The sequence below is a fragment of the Dromaius novaehollandiae genome, chromosome 1 (genome assembly GCF_036370855.1).
Source record: "Dromaius novaehollandiae isolate bDroNov1 chromosome 1, bDroNov1.hap1, whole genome shotgun sequence".
Taxonomy (NCBI): domain Eukaryota; kingdom Metazoa; phylum Chordata; class Aves; order Casuariiformes; family Dromaiidae; genus Dromaius; species Dromaius novaehollandiae.
In genome coordinates, this window is record NC_088098.1 from 4,673,027 (window position 1) to 4,696,162 (window position 23,136).

The following is a 23,136-nucleotide window of genomic DNA, read 5'->3' on the forward strand; positions in this document are numbered from 1 at the left end:
GGCCCCTGTAACAGTGGCCAAGGTACTTCTTTCCACAAAGCTATGGCATGACACAACCAACTCGCATACGGCCAGGGGAGCACAAACAGAGCCCCCATCGTGAGGATCCCTCCATGGCAGACCTGTGCTTGCAAAAGCCACATGACAAAATGTATTAGCTCAGTGCAATCCAAAAAAGCATACAAAAGGAAGATCATCTTTTTGCTGGACTTGCTACAAAAGCAGATCAAACACCCTCCACTCTGTTTTCTTTCTGGAGCTGGAGTGAAATATCAAAGGATAATTCAAAACACATTTGGACATGCTTGAGGTAAGACAGCACAGGGCAATATCTTCAACAGGCCACAGAAACCTATCCCTTATTAACTCTCTATTCTTTCTTACCTCCCCCACATCTGACAGCTCCTGGAGCAGGTCCAGCATCATTGCATCAGCAGTACTGTCAGGATCCATTCCACATGCTGAGCTGTTTCTGAAGGAAAAAGCATTTCCTGACATCTGTTCTGAATTCACTGCTCCTCTCCTCCTCCCCCACTTCATTTCACCCTAGCACTTCTGTCTCTCCTTCCATCAACTCCTGTCCCTGGCTGACCAGGGCTCATCATTAATATCTAAGCATTTTCAGAAAGAATTCATCTCTCTCACCTCTTCCTGCCCTATTCCCCCTATCGCTAGTTCTCTCAGTTTGCTGTTAACATAGGATTTTGCTCTTGGTTCAATTTTGTAAGGCATGGAACAATATGACCCTAACCCAACAAACCATATGAGCGTGTACTTGCTTTTACACATCCAGGTTTCCCTACTAGAACCACAGGCCTGCTAAACTAAAAGCCTTTGTAGGACTGAAGCATTTCTACTAAAGTCCTTTGTAGGACTGAACCCAGGACCAGGCTCATTGCTATTTTCTCACTGCCTTTTTTGAATGGAGTTGTTGTAGTGCTGGTGATTCCAAGGGTGAATTTTGCCTCGTGCATTTTAATAAAGTTAGCAGAACAGGGAATGATTTCCACAATTATTTAATCCCATTACATGTTTTCCTCACGCTGCCTTACCTTGCATTAGCTAAACAGCTACACAGTCCTTCTAAAAATTTTCTGTGACAAGAATATTCAAGTGATAATAGAAACTTTTTTCTGCATCTTTAAAAACGATTTGCCAATAATTTTGCACACACAAACACAGGTGAAGTTTTAAAGAACGAAGAGTCACTGTGATCTTGATACTTCCCCCGCACTGCAGAATTTTAAATAACCTGGATATCTCACTGCAGTCTCCAGGGTTTTGACTTCAGCAGGACATGACAGACACCACTGCATATTCCAAGCATGTAGTAGATTTTATTAAGCATAACTTTGGTTCTAAGTACTCCACCCTCATTTTTGTAATACCTTTAGTTAAAAACAATTATACAAGAGCAAATACAAAAAATATTAAATTATGAAAACAAATCCATTAAGGCTCCCTTTTTATATTTATATATATTTATATATGTACACTCACAAATGCAGATATTAACAGAAGGTTAAAGTCACAAAGAGTCTAAAAATTTACTACTATACTATCAAAAGCAAGAGAGTTTTAAAAAAGTACTGCCTTATTAAGAAGCAAAAGTGGTAAAAGTGAGCCATTTTTAAATCAGAAAGATTTCTCGCTGAAGTATTTGCAGGATTGCTTCAAAATTCATATAGCTAAAGAACAGATCAACAATTGCTTGCTTTCGCTGGCAAGCAGTTTCTTACTTGAGCAGCCGCACAGGACACTTGTGGTGTGACTAGCTGACCACCCATTTAAGGGTTGCACATTCTAGCCCAATCCTGATTTTAAAGACAAGCTTTTGCCTGTCAAATCAACACAAAGGTGATGTGGATTCCTAGCCTAAAAGATCAGCAGAAAAGGTGCTCTAACAAACACGATGTCCTATTCGTATAGAGAATTGCAACTGGAAACAAAAATCTACTTCACACTGTATGTACAAGGGTGTTTTCTGGCTTCCTGTGTTTCAGAGGGAGAAACTCTACCCTGAATCACAAGCCAATATGAAGAGAAAGCAGAAAGCATTCATCATTAAAGGGCCCAATCCAACACTCACTGAAGTCAAAGAGCAGTGCCCCCCAGCACAGACGCTGCTGCCATCTGGATTACGCCCAGCTTCATTCACTTCACTGTGTATGCACAGGAGGATTGCCATATTCATTGAGGGAAAATGGCTAAGAAATGGTCTTGTCAAGGCAAAAGAGGGTTTCTCCCCAGTTTCCAAAGATTTCCATACTGAACAGAAAGCAATTGCAGAGTGGAAACCAACAGATATTAAGAAGTGTGGTAGGCAGGGAAAGGCTAAGATAAAACAATAGTGGTATGGAAATCTAGCATACAGTGCTGCCTCAACAATCAACAACATGAAACAAATTCAATCAGTGCAAGTGTTTGAACAATGTGCTGCCAGAAATGAAGATCCTCTCCTTCCAGAGGAAGGAAGGGAGGGAGGGAAGAAGTCTGCAACAGTTAAGGTGTTCCTTTGTTGAGAAAATACATAGGAGAGTCTTCTGTTTGGCCTTTGTCTTTCGTAGTCCACAATCTGAAGAGTCTAGTAAACCAGCTTCACATTTAATCTTCTAGACGTGAGTCACACTGAAAATCTAAGTCAATGGCAATACACTTATCACAATTTAATTTACTCTTGATCTGATTGTGTCCTCGTAAGAAATGCTTGGATCTTGACAAATGGAAGGCTATATCTAGGAGACATTGCTAATTGGGAGCATTTTGTCCCAAGTACTAAGCTGAAATTGTATTTAAAATGTCCAATATCTACCAGAAAGGCAAAACAAACTAAAAAACAAACAAATCAGCCCTCCCCCACCATCTTTACAATACAAACACGCCACTGTTGACCTTAATAAAAAGTGTTCTCAAGCAGTTATGTTCAATGCAATTACAAAGTAGAAATTATTTTGTTTAACATCCTAAGGCAAAGACCATGAGTAGATCCTCAGCTGGTATGGATGAACACAGCTTCAGTGAGAGCTAGGAATGTGCCACTCAAAGATGAGGATTTCTCCCCAACTTCTCAAGATAAGTTATCTGCACCCACTCGCACCAGTTAAGAATCCAATTCTATATTCCCACATGAGTAATCTGTTCCCCCCTCCTCATCCCAGGCTTTCCTGGGTAACTAGTAGTCATAAGCATGAAGGATCAGATCTGCCATCCCTACGCAAGATGAGTAGTATTTTACTCAAAGGCAAGTCACAAAGGCAACTTGCAGAAAGGCAGACGGTGACAGAATTGGATCCTAAGGCTCAATGATGACACACTTCCCTTCTTTCTTGAGGCACGAGGAAGGATGGGATAAAATGAATTTCATTTTATGCCTCACTTTAGGGCAACAAAAAAAAAAAAAAAAAAAAAAAAAAAAAAAAAAAAGAAATCCCTTTCAGTAGATTCCAATGATCAGTTTGGCCTGGTTTAAATACTGCTCTGTTGCAGGAACTGCAATAAGTTCCTGTAAGAGCTAAGCAGGACCTAGTGACAGAATCAGATCCCTGCGTTCAATGCCAGGAAATAAATTTAAACACTACCAAGTAATGTGTTAACACTGTATTCAGATCAGCATGTCCTTGGAGGAGAAAGGCCACAACAGCAAAGTAGGATTTCAAAAAAAAAACTAGAAGACGGATCATTTTGCATTGAGAAATGACAGAGCTAAATTCACAGGTAACACTGCCCAGGCCTATACACGATATTGTAAGGGAAAAGTTTAAAGACAGAGAGAAATCAGCTTGTGGATCTTCCCCAGTGGGAGGATCATCAGATTTCTGCTCTTCCATAGCCCAGATTCTACGTTCTCAACAGGGAGAATTGGGGTTTAAGGTTGCTTAGCTGTTCACTGCTGGTGAATTTTAAGCATTCTCAGCTCTCCCACACCTATCTATCCCAGTGCAGATGGGCAGCGATGATCAGCATACCTCATTTCCTCCCAGATTTGATCCAAATTCTAATTAAATGCAAATTATTGTGGGCTATACACAAGCTGCAGAGCTGGAAGGAGGAAATTTACCTGCACAGCAAAAGGATTTTTTTTTTTTTGTTTTAAAGCAAAATATAATCTTGGTATCTCCATTAAACTAGGATCACAAGAGATAAAGCAGTGCAACACTGAAGAAGTTTCTCTACTATCCCTGGTTAAAATCTCTGAGAAAGCACTTCAGACTGGTCCATGACACCAAACTGACAAACAGACTCCTTATCCAGTCTCAGGATTGCGTTTGGCAAGTCAACCTGTTTATGTTACAGTCTTTTTACACGTCCCAGGAATTAAAAAAAAAAAAAAAAAAAATCTCTTCTTCAGCAAGTGTCACCTGGATGCTGTTATTCTCCCTCTTGAGGGACAAATCTGAGACAACCTGCAGAAGCCTTTCTGCAGCCACCACTGGAACGCTGGAAGTCTAAGCGGGAGCTGGCTCTAGGAGTCCGGTGCATCTGTTGCTTCCTGGACCGTCCTCCTCAAGTTGCCTTTGACTTTGACAAATTCAGGTGCATTTTCCTGCTCTTCTTGCATTTTCTGTTGCTCAAGTTCCAGCTTAAAATGGATTCACATGTAAAAAAAATTGTATATAAAACAAAACATTGAAATACAATACAAAAAAAAAAAAGAGATTTCATTTTAGACAGAGACATTTGACCTCAATAACTAGTCATGCAAAACATTTTAAATTGCTTCCTTTCTTTCCATCATGGAAAAGATAAAGTTGTACTTCTTTGGGAGTATCTGTTCTCATGAACTATGAATCTTTTCAAATCCTTGGCTTTAGCTCATTCCACCAAGCCTCCAAACACCTTTGCCAGATGGACAAAAACTCTGCTAGTTCAGTAAGAGAACAAGGTAAGGCATTTTTGAAGAAATTCTTGGACATCTTCATTAAAGAAATAATAATAATTCCCTGCTCTGGCTATTAGGGCAGGACAAGAAAAATCTGTCTCATGGGAGAACACATATGAACAGCCATTACTGAGCACACTTGCTGAATTTATTTCTGAGTGTCTACCTATGGATTTAGGTATCTAACTTAAGCATCTTCTGGTTTATCTGCTTTGCCTATCACAAAGATCAATAAAAATAAGAAATCTCCTTGGCCCCATTGGTTGTTCAGTTCTGAGAGTCCATTTGCTGACATTTTTGACCCAGTTGGAGCTCCTGCAGACACTCAAAGTTATCTATGAGGTGAGACACTACATTCTGTGTGGCAAGGCACAGAACGTTTTGTGCCAGCACAGAACATTGCTCACAGATTGCATAGAGTAAGGACAACTTAGTGATCCTCAGTGAAGGCAAGTAAGTCAGCAGAAAGGAAGAAACAACTCTTTAGAAAACTAAGAGTGAAAGTAATCCTGAAAGGAGCTTTTCCTATGAACACACCAAGGTCTCCCTGATTAATGGGGACCATGTACCGCTCTTTGTCTCTGGCTCATCGACAAGGGGCATGCCTCGTTACAGTAAATCATGGCAATGTTCTTCCATAAGTCATGTTGTCAATTAATGTCACTCCTATGATGCTTGCAAAGTCACAAAATTGCTTGTAATGGGCAAGCTTTTCTTCTTCTAAGAGAATTGTCTATTCTACATATGTCCCCGGATGGCTCGAGTTAAAGTTGGGCATCTTCCTACAATCAGAACAATCTGAAGTTGGCCTCACCTTCCTAAAAGCAGAGGAGGAAAGCAACAGGAGGATACTCTTGAAATTACAATAGCTTTCTCCTCCCCCAAAATATTTATACAGCTAATTAAAAAAATCCTATAATTAAAAAATCCAAACCCTCAATAATGATTGGACTATAGATCATTTTTAATAGGATAGTTATTTGGCTTCACTGATTTTTGTTAAGAGGAACAGTAAATACTGTTTTAAAGGATTCTTTTATTTAAATATAAATGCAATGCTTTTGCAGAGTCACTTCCTTGATGAGGCTTTTTCACTGTGGATACTTTTCCTCGTGTGTACACAAAGTGTCTTAAGAGGCTCAGAGACCTTTGGCTGGCCCTATACATAGTAATAAGCGTCACTGCAATGGACTGCAACTCCACATCATCTCTGTGCTTACAGTGCGAAGATTTTTTCTTTTCATTTGAAAAAGTCTGCCAATAGACTCATACATTTTATAAGGCTACAAAAAATCTGTTTAAAGTCACCTAGTCTCTGACATAAACCAGGGCAAAGAATCAATTGATTTTTTTATTCATTAAGCATATAGTTTTGATGCACAGCAGCCTAACATCCATTCTCAGTGGACAATCTCTTAATTTAAAGGCTATAAGGAGTGGATAATTCACCACAGTTTCAATGGTCAAATATGGCCAGCACTCACTCCACACATGTTCCTGTTGTCCACAGCAGGATTCATTTGACCAAAGGTAGACATCTATATGTGGTTCCTATATAATCAGAAAGAAATGGGTAATTGTTCGGTGGGATTTGACTCATCCTAAAAGAGATGTCTGCATTTGATGAGACGAACTGTGCCTTAAGACAAGCTGCTGCTTCTTTCCTGTCTACAAAGGGAGCCTGAGGTGACTAGCTCAGACGCAGATGTGTCAAGTTAGTGTTATTTCCAATCTCACCTGCTCCAGCTTCTGCTGCCGTTTCAGTAGCTCTATTTCCAGGTCTGACTTCTTCTTTTGTGCTTCCTCTTCTTTTTGTTGTTTAATAACTTGATCTCGTTTTCTCTTCTCCATCACCTTCTGCAGCTCTGGTTTGTTCTGAGGTGCAAGACCCCTTCATGTTTAAATGGGAGGAGGGAAGAGGAAATGGGGAAGAAAGAGATCACTTTTAATAAACAGAAATTTATACAGAATTGTAGGCAGGTTTTCCTCAAATCAACTTATGCCTCTTTAGGTACATTAGTTAAAAGGAAAAAAAAATATGCAGATATTTTAGCGGTCTCTAACCAAAGTCTTAGGTTGGAATTTAAGCCCCATTATTCTGAAAGATATTTTCTTCTAACATGCACGTTAGTACTTCTCCCGGATAATTCAGTTTTGTTCTCATCTTTAGTCTTCCCTCTGTTCTCTCTATTCCAGAGGAATGGATTTAACAACTATCTCAAATAAAGATGCTGGTGGAGCTAGAAACAAAAATTTGGGAAAAACTGCATCCCTTGCTGGGGGATTGTGTCCAGAGAAGTTCACAAGGGCAGAACTTAAAAAATGGTCTCCATTGGAGATTTGGATTTTATTACATTGCTCCTGAAAATCGAGGATTCTGTCCTTCCTTCACAATTTGAAGAACTGTAGTTACAGCTGGCTGTTAAGCTACTTCCATTGAGAATGGTGAGAGCTGCCAGCCTAAACTCAAAATCACAAAGAAAGAGGCTGAGACAACAAAAGTCTGGAATAAAAAAAGTTGCAGTCACCTTGGAGACCAGAAAAAGGGTGGCGGTTTCTCCCCCTTGCAAGATTTTAGCCAGTACATCAATTGATTCTTTCAAGTCTGTTCAGTGCAAAGCATTTTCTGAGCCAACTACTCTACAATGAGAAAGTTTACTCTTTGGGAAGATGCATGACTATTTATATACATACATACACACACACACACACACTTATTTTTGTGACTTCAACTATTTCTTTCATCTCTGTTACGCTATGAACTTCTCAAAATTTGTTATGAAAAGTTTCAGAGATATCCCCATTATTCAGATATTAGTGTCACTTAAGTCAGAGCAGAGAGATCTGAAATTTGCCTTTTTTACTGTCTCCTTACCTGGGAAGATTAGTACATGAAAACATTCAACACTGTTTAACATCAGCCATTTTTAATTTTCTAAATTAATTTTTTAATATGAATTAACTTCCATGAAGCAGATTTTTACCCTTCCCTACTTAAGATTTCTACGGTTACCTAATTCTTCTATAATATGCCTATCTGACAGCTTGTCCAATAATGTATTAAAAAGTCATTTTATCATGACTTCTATGAATGACTCTATATATAATGCAATACTCTATCCTTGTACATACACTGACAGCAAGATCAAATATTCAGCAACACCAAATGCTCTTTTGTATTTTTCATAATATAATTTCTCATGGTCTGAATGCAACAAGAGTCACAAGATTTTGTTAATATTTTATGTTTCGTGCTATTTAATTATCATTTTAATGCATACAAAAATTAAGACAAGCAGAGAAAAGCTGGAGTGACCCTTTTTATCATTAATACCCGGTGAGTGAGAGCTGAGTCAATAGAAGTTTCTGTGCTAGTGAACACCAACCAAGATAGCAAGGAACCAGGTGCAGCTGCAAAGTAACATTGCTCATTCCTGGTTTCTCTGGTAAGGTTGTGCATGTAACAAAGCAGAGGCACAAGAGTGATTTAGATGTGCTGTAGCAAGAGGGACAACTACCAGTTGCAGAAAATAAGAATAAATACATCCTCTCAGTATAATCACATGGGTTTGGCAGTCAGATCTGTGACAGAACAACTGCAACTTCAATGCCACTTTCACCCTCATATTTAAAAAGGAAAAGCAACAAACAGGCTTCTTCTATCACCTCTTGGTGGCTCTTCTGGTTAAATAAAAGAACCTAAAACTTAAGTATAAACGAAGCAAAGTGTGCTTTAACACCAGTTAGCTGATAGCATTAACATCTGGAAGGAACAGGAGCAATGGCCTGCAGAGCTAAGGTTGACTCCTAATAAGTAAAAATACATTAATGTAAGTGATCAGTGCCTAAAGTTACCATTACCTTCATCCTTGTCCAAAATGACTACCATTTCTGAAAGTAAATAACTATTAATTTAAGACAAAACGGACACTGCTTACATTAGGCACAGAGACTGTGGTCGGATCAGCACTGACAACTTGAAGACTCAGAAACGCTGTTCAGATTTGACTGGTCATAAAGCTCTTGGTGCCTACACTGAGTCTTCACAATGGAGTAAGGTGTGTGTTAAGCAACACTTTCATATGAGCACTAAAATTTTTTCATACTGCAATTTGCAGCAACAAAGCAGAACACCAGCCTAGTATCTGTATCATAGAAAAGCCTCTATCAGAGTTGGTACTTTGGCATGAAGCACAGAGTTCCAACTCTTTCTAAAATATCAGTTTATCCGCTAATGAAAACTCTCAAAATATTTCATTTCTGCACCAATAAATAAGGATCTAAAATTAACAGCTGCAGCTAATCAGCATCACAATAAGAGAAAGAGTAGGTACTGAGGACACCACAACTCTTATGTAATAGGATATTCTCCTAAAAGAAAAGAACTTCATACTATTTGAAAGTAGTTAATGCTGTTATAAACTTTAAAAGAAAAAAAGAAAAAAAAAGTAGAGCCTTTGCAGCCTCTGCAGGCTTTAGAAAAGATCTTAAGTCGGGAAACTTCAACTTTCTTTCTTTCAATGCCTATAAACTTCTTGGTGCTAGAAACTGACTTTGAAGTTTAATCCCATTAATGAAAAATAGGAAAAACACCTAAATGCCAGTTCCTTCCAATTCAATTGGTATTCTGTAAAACATTTCTACTTCATCACTAGCTGAATGCTGTATTGTGTGTGCAATGCATTCAGAATTAAGTATCTAAACCTACCATTTCTGAGGATTTTGCTATTACATGCAGAAAAGACCCTCTCTCTCCTCGGAATAACACAACGTCAAAGGCAAAAAGGAGAAACTTTCAGAATATGACTCTTAATGACAAATATATAAATCCAGGTATGCTGGAGAAGCCAAAGCAATAGCTGCATCATCTCCTCTATCAAGATCCTTGGTCTCAAAAAGCCTGAATGGCTGTTGATGGTAACTTTATTATCATCAAGTGCACTCTGAAATACTGTTTTTCCCCTTTTGTTTTGTGGATCCCCACACCCTGTCCTATGAAAAGTTGGTTTTGAGTGGCTTCAGCTCACAAAGACCTGTACTCTTTGCTCTGGAGACAGTCTACGGAGAAGATACTCATGGTGCATCTGTTACTGTAGTCCTAAGTGAAACATCGCAACAGTAGACATGACATAGATAAACCAAGGAGGACAAAGAAAAGGGAGCAAAGGAAGTCCAACCCACTTCCTGAGATGGCAGTGTCCACGTTGTAATCCCCCTGTAGCATTCAACAAAGTCAACGGAAGAGAATGAGTAAACAATGATTAAATGCCTTGTACCAAATGTCACTACGCAAAGAACTTATGAGTTCCAAGGCCTGTGTCAGGATGAAAATTATAGATCTTGTAACAGATTAATAAAAAAAGAGTCTTGAATAGCAAGTTCCAATTAATCTTTCCCAGAATGGGCAGGAAGACATCAAGTCTTAACTTCTGTTAGGATAACCATGCACTCTTGATGCCAAGTTAACACAGGGAATCTCCATGAAATCACTAATTTAAATTGGAGTTCGTTTCTGTTTGTTTCTGTTTGTTTAATTGATGAGTCTCACAGGTTTGGTGGCTTTTTCGCCTTCATGCAGTTGCATGACTATTTTCTTAATATGTTTTCTAAACAAGTCCTCCTTTGTTGAAGAGATTTAATAACACAACTTCTGCTACCTCTGGGCCAAGTCCCTGTCTCTCTGAAGTCGATGGAATCAAGCTCCAGATCTTTACATTTTCAAAAGCAGTAAACAAAGCAACAGCCGCACATCTCATCCCAGAATGAAGGAAGCAACATTTGCATAACATACAAAGAAACATTTGTGCAGCAGCAGAACCAGCAGCAGATTATAACACTGCATTTTAAGAAAGATCAAGTAAATAAAGAAGAATTTCATCTGAAATAAAATATATGATTTCTTTGTTTTAGAAGTAGTCCCCTAAACTCAGTCTGCTGGGAATGGTAAAAACTTGCAGATTTTATGATTCTGCTGGTAACAACAAAATTTTCTCAAGTAGTTGATAAAATTAAGAGCTCAGGACAAATTATAGTGCCCTGTGTCTCATACAGAAACGTGACAGAAGAAAACTGAACCATTTTCTCCTAAAATGTACCCTTAATGCCTATTCACAAGAACAAAGTGAAAAGCCTTTTACAACAAGCTTTTGCAGAGCTTCACTGCAAAATCAACAACCGGTCTTGTGTTCAACTTCCTCAATATATTCTTTTACTAGCAGCAGAACAGATGTGGAAAGCCTAAAGTTAGGTCAGTACCCACAGATGAAACAGTGGGGCAAACTTCAGCTTTCTTACAACTATTATTCCAGTATTTTGCAGATCATACTGATTTATTTGTTTAGTCAGACTTCTGCAAAGTATCCCACCTGCTGGTTGGTGTAGGTCAACCACAGATTACACAACACATAAACTCAACAGCAGACAACCTGGGCAAAGCTTTTAAAATGAAGATTCAGTATTAAAATGATAGCAAAAATGTTTGGTTTCAAACAACCCAAGTTCTGCAAAGAAGATACAATTATCAAGGAAAAAGAGGGTTAGACCAACTTAATTGAAACTCAAACATAAATAAATACCAAGTTTAAGAATCACAAAGTTTTCTTGTCCACAAGATTTGAGTCAACAAAAAGTGTCTGCTGGGTTTTGGGTAAAATATTCTTTTGCTAAACTTAGCACTCAAGGAGAAGGTTAAAAAAAGAGCAATTTTTAGACTTTTACCTTTTCTGGTTCATAAGCAGCTCTCTATGGAGATCTTGATGATTCCGGGATGACTTCACAGGATTAATTAATTTCTGAGGTCTAATTAACTCAGGATTGTTATCATCTATGTAGTCTGGTTCAGCCATAATCTTTCTTGGAATGGGATATGGATCTTTGGGTCCTGTGTCCTCACTCAAGGTATCTGTAAAACGGGGAAGAAAAATAACAGTGTGGTAAGTACATATTGAAAGATCTTTTAAAGATGTATTAAGATAGATAAAGGTGGTATAAATATATCACATTGATAACATTTATGCTTTTCTAAGTGAATCTTGTTTCCAGTAAGTACAAGCTCTCAGAGCAAACATCTGTAGCATCTTGTTAAATGGATGACAATTTTATAACATTATCATCTCCAGAAGTCTTCGTCCTGTTGACTTGGATACAGCTTCTCCCCATTCTAAGAGCAACTAAACACACACTTTAGGTTAAGCAAAGCCCCATTGATTTTAGTAAGTCTACTCAAATGAAGCATTTTTAGATCAGAGATACTGAGATCCAAAAGACATTTTAAATAATTACTATATTGAATACTGATAATGTGTATCAAAACCATACAGACTCTCACTTTCTGCCACCAGTCTCATGCTAACTACAGGGAAAATACCTCATGTGGATAAGCCCTGAAGCGTATTGCAACGCTACCAAGCAAGAGCTTTCAAGGGAAAATTGCCGTGTCTTCAATTTTGGGGGCGGCAAGTGGAATTTTTGAGTGGAGAGGTCGGGGAAAAAACGCTGAGTGAGGTTGTTTCTTGAAGGCCATACTTTGCCTAGTGAAAAAATCCACAGAACCCCACTGATATGCAAAGCCAATAAAACCACCAGGATTTATATCATTTGAAGTTCTGGCATTTTCCTATCCTACTGTGGAAAGCATATCTATATAACAATTTACAACACTGTTACTGAACAGCTGACAAGTAAACTATAGTTTTCAAATAATTTTTACATGACCATTAATACCTCCTTCCGTTAAAGAGCTTTAGTCACAAAGAACTCAGCATCTGAAACAAAACACCTTCAGAGCAATTCTGTCGCCACTCACTGTCACCGAAACCCGTGTGCACAAACTGGCATGCTGCAATTATCAGTTTGATGACACAAACATTGGTCCCTTCAACAGACAAAAATCTCCCAGCAGGTGGGTTTTACAGAGATGAATCGATGTGACATGAAAGACAAATAAAAATACAGACCCCCATTAGCCTGACAGAACAGCTGAATACTGCACACCTTATGGCGTGGAGCTATGAAAAGAAACAGAGAATCACGGGGATTTGCCACCTATTTTCCACTAAAAGTTGAACATGAGCTTTAATTTAGATCCCAGTGTTGCCACCCTTTCCTACTTTCTGACTCAATGGGCTGTAAAACCTGCCTAAGTTTCGGTCTCTGTCTAATCGCTAAACTGTTTTGTTTTGTTTATGTTAGAAAGCTCATGTTGTTGCTCAGAAGGCCCGATCTGAAGTCCGGTTGACACAGTGGAAAGATGTCCACTGTCATGTGTTCGCACATTAATACAGGGTAACACCACCACCACTCCACTTGGGCTGCATGCGTAGTTATAGAAGTAGTAGTGAAACAATAAGGCTAAATTTTCCGTGGATGCAGGGAAATCACTCTGGATTTGACTACGTCTAGTGGATCTGGCCTAGCCCTTCCAGCTTCTTCACTTGAACGGATAACGTGAATTGTATTTTATTGGTGCTCTACACCTCACACATCAAGATTTTATGGAGCAAATCCTATGAGGGACAGCTTACTACTGTGAGCCACCCTGAGAGTGGCCTGCACATTAGTTTTTCCAAGGCATATGTATGTGTAGAGGCTCTGAACCCTGGGGGGATGCTCGTTCCCGCGGGAACCTCTGAAACGAATACAAGATTCACTGTCAGTTCAGAACTGGGCAAGCATACTGCTGTACGTGACATAAATCTCTTACTGACATTGATCGTACAATAAAAATACTGCTACTACACTTCAGAGTCCTTCCTACTTCAGTCAAGCAACCAGCTATCACCACATCCACCAGATACAGAGGAACATTGGAAAAATCAAGTTGGAAGGGACTTGGGAGGTTTCTAGTCCAACCTCCTGCTCTGAGCAGGGTCAGTTTTGAGATCAGACCAAGTTTCTCAGGGCTCTACCCAGGCAGGTTTTGAAATCTGCTACGGACACAGAGTACACAACATGTCTGGGCAACCTGTTCCACCGCTTGACCATCCTCATGGTGGAAAAGTTTTTCCTACACTCAGTATGAACCTCTCCTTTTCCAGCTTATGCCCATTGCCTCTTATCCTCCTGCCATGCAGCACTGCAGAGCCTGGCTCCATCGTTGTGATGAGCTCCTTGCCGGCATGGGAAAGTTGCTGTTGGGCCTCCTGGAAGCCATCTCTTCTCCAGGCTGAACAAGCCTTGCTGGTCCTCCACTGAACTCATCTCTCAAATCCTCTGCTGTTTAACTGCATGCCATACATAAAATAAGTGGAGGGTCCATATATAACGTTTGCTTTCCATATTGCTCTATCAGTTCCAGATTATTGATTATGGCTGTGAGCTTTTTAGAAATCATTTATGATCTATGATTCTCCACTAAAGTAAATCAGAAAACGACCTCCTGCCTCTAAGACAAATCTCCTATTTGCTTAGGCAATATGAAAAATGCTGAAATACCTACAACTAATCTGTCACAAACAATGTACTATTTTCTTTTTTAAACACAATTTGATTCAATCATTTCTCAAAGCTTGACGTAATATTTTGCAGCATGCAAATTTGTTTCTGGCAAACACTTAAAATGAAGTCTTCTTTCATCTGTCCTGTCTCTATTTTTAAAAACACGTATTCAGCTCTGAGGTCAGGAATCGTGGTTTCCCAATGTAACATGAACCATTACTAGCAGCAAATTTGAATGAATAGAATTCCCTCAGGAACTGAAGAGTCTTTCCATGTGTGATTAAGCTACAAGTGATTTCAACTAGGATTTCCAAAAACATAGCCAAAGAAATAGGGCACCCAGGTCCCCCATTCAAAGAATCCCCTTAAACCCTTCGCAAATCTTAGCGCAGCTGGAGGTCACCAATCCAGTTCTGCAGAGCCTCTATGTAACATCACACACAACACAGTTAACAAGAGCAGTGCTATTTCTAGCCACACTTTCTCACACTTACATCAAAGCACTTCGCCAAAACGCTGGTGACTTTAAGAAATAAGGAAACTGAGGCACGGACAAAAGTCACAACCCACAAAGCTGCTCTCAAATCCTCACTGGATATAACAGTGAGACTGCTTCTCCACCGCTATTAGCTTCACTAGAGAGGTCTCTTCTGACCAGCAATTCTGCTTCACTGAATCTAGATGAAGCATTTAAACTTCTCTGTACCTTGATCTAAACAATCGTTTAACAGGAATATGATGCCTTAATAGCATCCGAGAGGCTCCTTCAAATCAGCTACTGTTACATGATCAGCTGAGAACACACAACCCACTCCTGAGTCCTGCTGCTACCTTACTCCAAAAGGAAAGAAAGGCAGATTTGGGGGATGCTTTAGCTGCAGTTTTACATGCCCACTAATCTGGCAGGTGCTTCCTCAGTGCTTTTTTTTGTATTAGCTGCTGCTGCACAAGCAACACAAAAGTGTTTATCTACCATATCTTGTCCTGCCTGAACAACTCTCCCATAAACTTTGTCCGTGACTCCTTATGTACACAAGGATTTTTATCGAGAGAGAACAGACTGGTGAGTCTGTGCGGAAGAGGAATTTCTGACTCTCCAAAGAGACTGCAAAGCTATTCCAGTATCCCACTAGACAAAGAAAATCTCTCTGTAGCAAAACCACTTGATTATCAAGTGCTCTCCCAGACAGAGGTTTCATATTTCGATATATTTCTATTTCTCACAAAGATGCTTTTAGAGAGATGGAGAAGTATCACACTGACACCTCAGGCTTCGAAAGCCGAGACCAGGAGGTCATGTACATGCCTTTCAAGGAAAATAAATGAGTGAATCGCAAGTAAATTCGGTGAGAACAGACGAGACCCTTCGAATTAATAACAAATACATGCAACTGCATGCTGCTTCCATACCCCAACACAAGTTACATTTGGGGGAAACACCTCCAACAAACACATTTGCTTCTAATGCTCCTCTTTTTTTATTCTGTTTATAGAGGGGTTTTCAGCAAAGTCCCTTAATGGTAGTAACACTGGAAAGACTCATGCAAAGAGAGCTCTCGACAGCCACTAGCATTTTTAACAGATTCAAAACAGATCTTAACAACAGCGGGTTAAGGATTCAGCAGCTGCCAGAGCTTTTGCTACAACAGGGCTCCCTTGGCTTCAGAAAGAGAGGGAAGCTTATGCCAAAAAAACCTCAGTGTTTATATGACATTTGGGAAATTGCATTTATTTTCCCACTGGTATTCCTCATACCAGAGATCACCCTCTACATAGCGAATCTGAACACAAAAATTCCTGTGCAACACTATATATTTATATTATTATGCCCATATAGGGCATTTTCACCCTTCAAATGATTCTTGCAATTATTTCCAGCTGTGAAAGCAGAGGTAGAGTTGAGACCCCTTAAAAAACAAACAAATAAATGCCTAAAAATATACATTAACATCACAATAATAGACTAGTCCGGGCTCCAAAAATTACACTAGAGCTAAATTCACATGATTTCCTTTTTGCTTTAATAAATCCTTAAATTAGTATCTTGCACAGAAGCATTAGCTCAAACACTGAATACCTCCTGAAGTAAAATTTTATTCTTAAAAAAGCTCGAACATCTGTTCTGAACCTTACTGTAAACCGGCAAGCACTATTTTTTAAGACTTACATTTTTAGATCTTTAAACTACTGCATAGACTTGTGGTTTGTTACAAGTAACCCAAAGGCATTCTTTGAGAGGAAATATGGTTTTACTCTCCTTCTCCTGATTTTGAGAGGAATTAGAATAAAAATTCTTCAACATGCCTCTGCCCAAACATTTTATAACTAGCAACGCCATGTACAGTCAGGCTTGGAGGGACACTGAAGGAGCTGCGTAAATCCACATTGTGCTTTCCAGTGACCATCTGAACACTGTACATAAAAGCTCACCTCCACTATCATTTTTATCTACATGCTCTCAGCGTAGTAAGAGACACTTGATTAGAGAGATTTACTTGATTAATCCTTGATTATAGAAACGATTTATAACACCCCGTGGCTCTTGTTTCACTGTTTCATTCACAATAGGAGTTCCTCAAAGCCGAATACAGAAATACTCTTCCCAGCCAAGATGCTAAAGCCCGCTGCTGTCCAATGAGTTTGGCTCTCATTAACATTGTCCTTTGCAACTAAACGTGGTCGCGAGATTTGGATCATGGCAAAACACAAAAAGACTGCCCTTACGGAGGGGAGAGGAAAGAACTAGAGAGGCAGGCTGGACGCTTCGATTCCTCCCCGACCCTCATATTCTGTTCGAGAAGGCCAGCTGCCTCTTTAAAGTTTCAAGGATTTTGCTTCTAGATCATAAGAACATTAAAGAGTGTCTTCACTTACCTCCAAATTGGGGCACCTTTAGGGCAGTGTGTACCTAGCATGCTATAGGGATCACTCATTCAACATCCTCCTGTTATCAGATTACTTACTATATCGCTGTCCTTCACACAGAGTGAAGCTCACCAGACCTGTAACCCTTGGGCAGGTACCTGGTTTTTGTTTCTGGTTCTGGCCTTGCCTTACTCTATGATCTTGGGCAAGTTATTTCACTTCTCTGTACCACAGCTCACTCACATACAACATAAAAATATCCCCGCAACCACCATGAGCTTCTGCAAGGCCAAACTCACTGCTGTTTGTCATGTACTTCAAAAGCTTCAGATCCCAGCAGACAGAAAGAAGTAGCAAGCCTGAAAAGCTTTGGTCCATACTCTGCTAGGACAGTTCAACAAATAGCACCTTCCTTACAATGTCTCTCAATATAGGTAAACTTTCTCCCGTGGCATAACACTGGGATTACTGCACTGGGATACACCAGCAAGGAAAACCTCCTTATCTTAACAGCACTATTAAATGCAAATGATAATGGCTAAGTTTCTGTTAAACCTATTTGTAACCCAGCTGCATCCTCCTCCTGTAACTCACCGCATGCAACGACAGGTCTTGAAGCAGCGTGCTTAAAAAGTTATGAGCCTTGATAAATGACATTGCAATTAGGCCAACCATGCCCGAGACATAAACACAATCACATTATCTCAGAACACTTTCTTGATTAGAATGGCAGTGAACAGGGTCAACCGGGCTCCAGCCTTAAATCTAGGAAACAAGGTAATGCTATCAGCAGTTAATGGATTCATTATTCATGTGGCTGCCAGAAGGCTGAAGGCCCACATCACCTTCTCTCAGCAACTATGGCTCAGCTCCCCCTCACTTGAGCAAGGCAGGCAAAGCAATCTCAGCGAGGTCAGGAACATGGGGAGAATCAGGCTTCAGCCACTGAAAATGCTGTAGTCACTTTAGCAGATATTAAAATGAACTGAACCGCTCAAAATCTCAAGGAAATCCAGTAACATTCATTTTCTTCTCTTAAGTACTGCTGAGAATGTAATGTCAACAAAAGCACAGATAAAACATCCCCTAGATGAGAAACGAGAAGAGAGTCATCCTGAAGATGTTTGCATTGGCAATGACACCTAAAGGAAGGGAGATGATGCAAAATTTGGGGTAGTGCTCCATGCCTTGGGTGCTAAGGCAAGAGCCTATATCCCCCCAGAGTCTGAGGGCTAAAGACCAATGCTGGTAAGCACACAACGGCTGGTCTCCCTCGGTCTGCAGTCTATTTGGAAAATAGAGGTGGAAAGAGAACATTAAGAATATTTTTATCTTCCACCGAAATCACCAGAATAAGAATTTTTGCTAATCCAAAATAATTTTCCCAGGGGCTGCAGGACCTGTGATGAAACTCTCGCTCAGCAGTTTTGAAACCAGCTAAAAGTAAGCATCTACAGAGTGGTGTTTCTTCTCTGGCTCAGTTAAAAAGCTGAAAAGGTACCAATGAAAATATGTAATTAGAGGTTGAGGAAGAGAGAAAGAAATTGCCTCTCCTCTCCTATTGTAGAAACAGATCTCTACACCAGGGGAAGTGTGAGAGGATAGGGAAGGAAGAAGGAATCGGAGACCCATCTCTGATTTCTGAAATGTAGATCTCTACATTTACTATAGCAGGAGGAGACTAGGTCCCCTTTTGTCAGATGCAGACAAAACTCACTTTGCTCAGGGTCCTTGTGATTACTGAAATCCCAAGATGGAAAACCATTTTGATGTCAAGGGAAAGGCCCAGTATTTTGTACACCTCGTACCCAAAAGGCCCTCAGTAATTGTATTGCTGTCTTTCTGCAGAATAAGAGATACTTTATGCATCAACGCGACATGCACGCACACCCTCCCCTCCATCAAATCTAATGCGATTCCTTTGACAGGAATAAATCATGACCAGCTAAGGCATGCAATTGAATATATACGTGGCTTTCATCAATATGCTACACAGATAATCATTACACACCACAGTAAACATGACTTGCAGGAGAAGCAGATCATTCAAATTACGCTTCCCGGGAGATGGACTGCACAGGATTATTTTGCAATTGAGTTACTCCCAAAAAGTAACTAGCAATTCATTTACATGTAGGTCAACAGTGACTTATATGCAATTCTGAAATGACACATTTTAAGGTCATTTTAAGGTTATAAAAGCAAAAACAAAAACCCCAGAAAACCCAGAATCAGTTACTGTCAGTAGCTACAGGGTAACACCAATGTTCCAGACTAGTCAGTTTGGACCACTAAATTTAAAATCAGGACAAATTTGGTCGATCTAAATATATCAACGTATGGGATTTCATTTGAAAATACAGTGTTCATTCTAAATCAGAAGTCCAAAGAATTAGAGGCCAGTTTCTTCAGGGCTTTACTGACGCAAGTGTTAAGAACTATCAAACAGTGTCACCCAGTGGTAAAGGACTTCCTATAGACAGCAACAGAAGCTATCACCAAAAAAAGAGGAAGAAAGGGGGAACATGACACAACAGTGACAAAAATCAATGTCTTTATACAAAACTGCCATACTTCAGAGCAAACAAACAAAAGATCCACACTGTTTTAGCAGAAAAGTCTTACTTCTAAGTTATTTTATTTCTGACAATATCAGCATTAGCGGCCAGTGGCTATTCAGCATTAAAAAGGTTTAACACTATGTGCTAGAGAGGTACGTTTCTGGAAAAAAAAATCCAAAACCACCAGCAGCCCCTTATTAATATGGACGGTGGAAACATTTCCAACATCTGACTTCAGATGCCTAAAAGCAGACTGGCGAGTCTTGAACACTCCTAAAATCTAGCTCACAAGACTTCAACAATATGCGGCCATCCGGGAGAGAGACAGACACACACACTGTTGTTTTTGCATTTGTTCTGTATTTTTTCACAAAGATCTGGTGCAAATGGTCCAAATGTGTCCCCCAGTGAGGCTAAGCAAGGTCCAGGAGCAAAGAACATAGGTCATGCTCCCTGGACAGAAACCTCTGCTGGATGCTTTGATGCTGCTGCTGCTGATGATGATGATGATTGGGGCCCTGGTATATATTCAGCTGGGCAGAAGTCTATGACAGCAATAAGCCAAAAAACATAAAGTGATCCTTGATACATATAAGAAAATTTTGGAGTAAGAGAGGAGGTAGATTACTTGGCACTCATGCAAATATGATCAGCACAGCAAGCTGTTTTGTTTAAATTCTTAAGATATTCTTAAAATAAGGTATACACTTTAAAAGTGAGGGAAATGAAATGCTGGATTTACTAAAAGACTTGCAATGGATAATCCAAAATCTGTTCAGTTTCACAGAGACTAAATTACAGGTTCATAATTATCCCTTCTACTTTTACAAATTTATGAATTTGTGAGTGTAATTAATAAGCGTTTGCAATGGACTCTGCATTAATTGGGCAGCTGCACATTAAATAGGCATAGTAGCAAAAAGGAGGCCAAGCGAGCTCAGCATTTCACATGCTGCCTGAGTTACACAGGTGCTATAAAACCCTGAATCTTGCCTACTGGAACCATACTGGCGTTGGTGAACCTCCAAATCTTGCTTCATGCCACGTGCTGCTCCTCAGGGCACACCATGGCCCGAGCTGTCGCGCCTCCCCTCAATCGTAACGGGCCTATGCTTTTTTTTGAATGGCAATTTAAATTCTACTGCCCATAAAAGCAGCCTGTTGTTAACAAATTTAAAACCACTGACATAATGAAAAACACACGGCCCACTTCAGCTTGCCAGTTTCCTACATGTATTCATAGGTAGCTGTGCAAAAGCAAAGCACTTCTTCAGACCAGGCAGATGTGAGTCAATTACCTGCCAACTCAACAACTCAAGTTCCCTTCCTTTTCCAGGAAGAAACCCCTTCCTAGCTAAAAATATATATCTATATATAGATATAGGTATAGATATGCAGCTGCACTTGTAAAGCTTGCTTTTTGGAGTAGTTCTCTGGTGACAAATAGCTCAGAACAGGCATACAGTCTCTATTTTGATTTCTTAAAAAAAGGGGTATCATTTCTTAAACACAGAGAAAACAAAAATCATTTTCTTAAACGTGTCACAACTCCAAGCTGATACGCCCCCAGCTTACAGGAAAGAAGTAAGACCTTCACCTAGATGAGTTAGTCTTGGCTCAGGCAACTACATCCATGTTCCAGCCTGCACAGAGAGACACCCGTCCTCGCCCAAACCTGTTTCATCCCACCTCAACTATTAGAGACGCAGCGAGGAGCCACATCCTTAAAATACAGCTCAGTTAAAAAGCACACCACTTACAAAGGCAAGGAAGAAAGACCTGAAGGAAAAGGCAAAAATAAGGAGATCACTACCAGTGATGACCTAGTCTTACAGAAGTGAAGGGGAGCAAGAAACTAAAGAGAAGGTAATTCCACACCTTGCTCATTATCTTAACCAAAGGTACAGGGCCCTAACGGATTTAAAAGGAAACAGTGGGTGCGAGGATGTACAGCAGTCAGGACAAGTCTCCACAAAAGGTATTACAGGAGACTTGCAAAGGACCCTCCATGCCACAGCGCATTTACTGAACCAGCATCTTTTCATTGTCAAATGGAAGAAATGAGTTTTGAAGAACAAGTATTTACAGGAAAGAAAAATAGTAATAATTTAAAAAAGGTGACACTAGGTCACAGCTGTCAAAGCTGGTAATGTTTTACATGCTCATTACCAACAGCTGCAGTCAACAGCTCCTACCACAGCCTCATACATCAGGAAGCCCTGACACCCGGGCAGGGCGCAGTATCAGCCAGGATGTGCAGATAAAAGGACAATGCGGCCGGCCTCGCTTCTCAGACGGAAGGGCAAGGGTGCTGTTTTCTCAAGAAACACGTCTCCATTGGAACAGCACATTCATATGCCGCTCACAAAACGGAGTCGCCTTTCACCTTTTTGCCTCCCTTGAACGAGGAGCCCAGAATGTCAACATTTAGGACAAAAGCGGCCACAAAAGCTTAGCACGCACACAAGGGAAACTACAGGTTATGCTCTGGCAGAACAAATTAACTAGTGTATGATGATACCAGGCCCTTTCTAGGATGTTTTCTACAAAACTCACTTGCTTAGTTTTCTTAGGAGAGGCTTGAGGAGGTTCGGTAAGGGAGGAACTATCACTCCCTAATCTCTGCAAAAAGGAACAAATTCTAATACTCAATAAAAAAATGTAAGAAACTAGAGGAGTGACCTTAGTTTCTCCACAAAGGGAACGTGTGTTGAGCTCATGAGCTGGTGGCAGGCAAGGAGTTTCCTACAATTGTTACCTTTCTGCTTGGCGGAGCACCTGGAGGAAAACCTCTGACTGTCCTTCCTCAGCATCGCTCGCAAAGGGGGCCAGCCACGCTGGTAGGATCCCTCAAATCCTTCCTCTGGGGCTTTTTGAGATGATGGCTCACTTGCTGTGTGCATTAACAAAGAGGAATGGAACCGCACCTGAACTTAAACTTGAAGGAAGAACCCTTAGGCTACAGAAACTGAACAAGTTCCCCCCCCAAAAAATCAGCAGTCCTAAGAGGCGCTGCAGGGATCTCCAGCAAACTATGGAAAACAAACGACTTGCACCACAAAAAGTCACACACTACCTCATAACGGTCTGATAAGGGAAAATAAAATGTATGTATTCTGACCTCTTCATGTTCATAGGAGAAAATAAAGAAAAAAATCCTTAAAGAAACAAGGGCTGCAAAACAAGAGGTGCAGAGAGCCAAGAAAGGGGCTTAAAGTCTCTCTTGTCCGATCCCTGCTGTCTAAACACACTGTGGCAGGAGAACAAAAACCAGCATTAGGTCACATTTTGGCTCTTGCTGGTCAAGGCTTGAGGAAGCAGCGTAGAGGACGGTGCTCGCCGCAGACACGCGGGTGAGCGGGCGGCCGTGCCGCTGCCAGCCCTCCCGCAGCCCGG

The 23,136-nt window shown here is 40.3% G+C and overlaps 1 protein-coding gene across 4 annotated transcripts in view; it reads right to left on the reverse strand.

Moving 5' to 3' along the window:
• Positions 1–1,317: 1,317 nt before the first annotated feature.
• The window catches only part of FAM107B (family with sequence similarity 107 member B), a 61,517-nt gene continuing 39,698 nt past the window's right edge, over positions 1,318–23,136 (reverse strand). For all 4 annotated transcript variants that reach the window (XM_064504798.1, XM_064504805.1, XM_064504808.1 and 1 more), the window contains 3 exons: positions 11,597–11,780; positions 6,617–6,770; positions 1,318–4,579 (listed from right to left, as the gene is read on the reverse strand). In XM_064504798.1, coding sequence (XP_064360868.1) covers positions 4,463–4,579; positions 6,617–6,770; positions 11,597–11,780 — 455 coding nt within the window. In that variant the 3' untranslated portion in view covers positions 1,318–4,462. The remainder of the gene's footprint in view (positions 4,580–6,616; positions 6,771–11,596; positions 11,781–23,136) is intronic.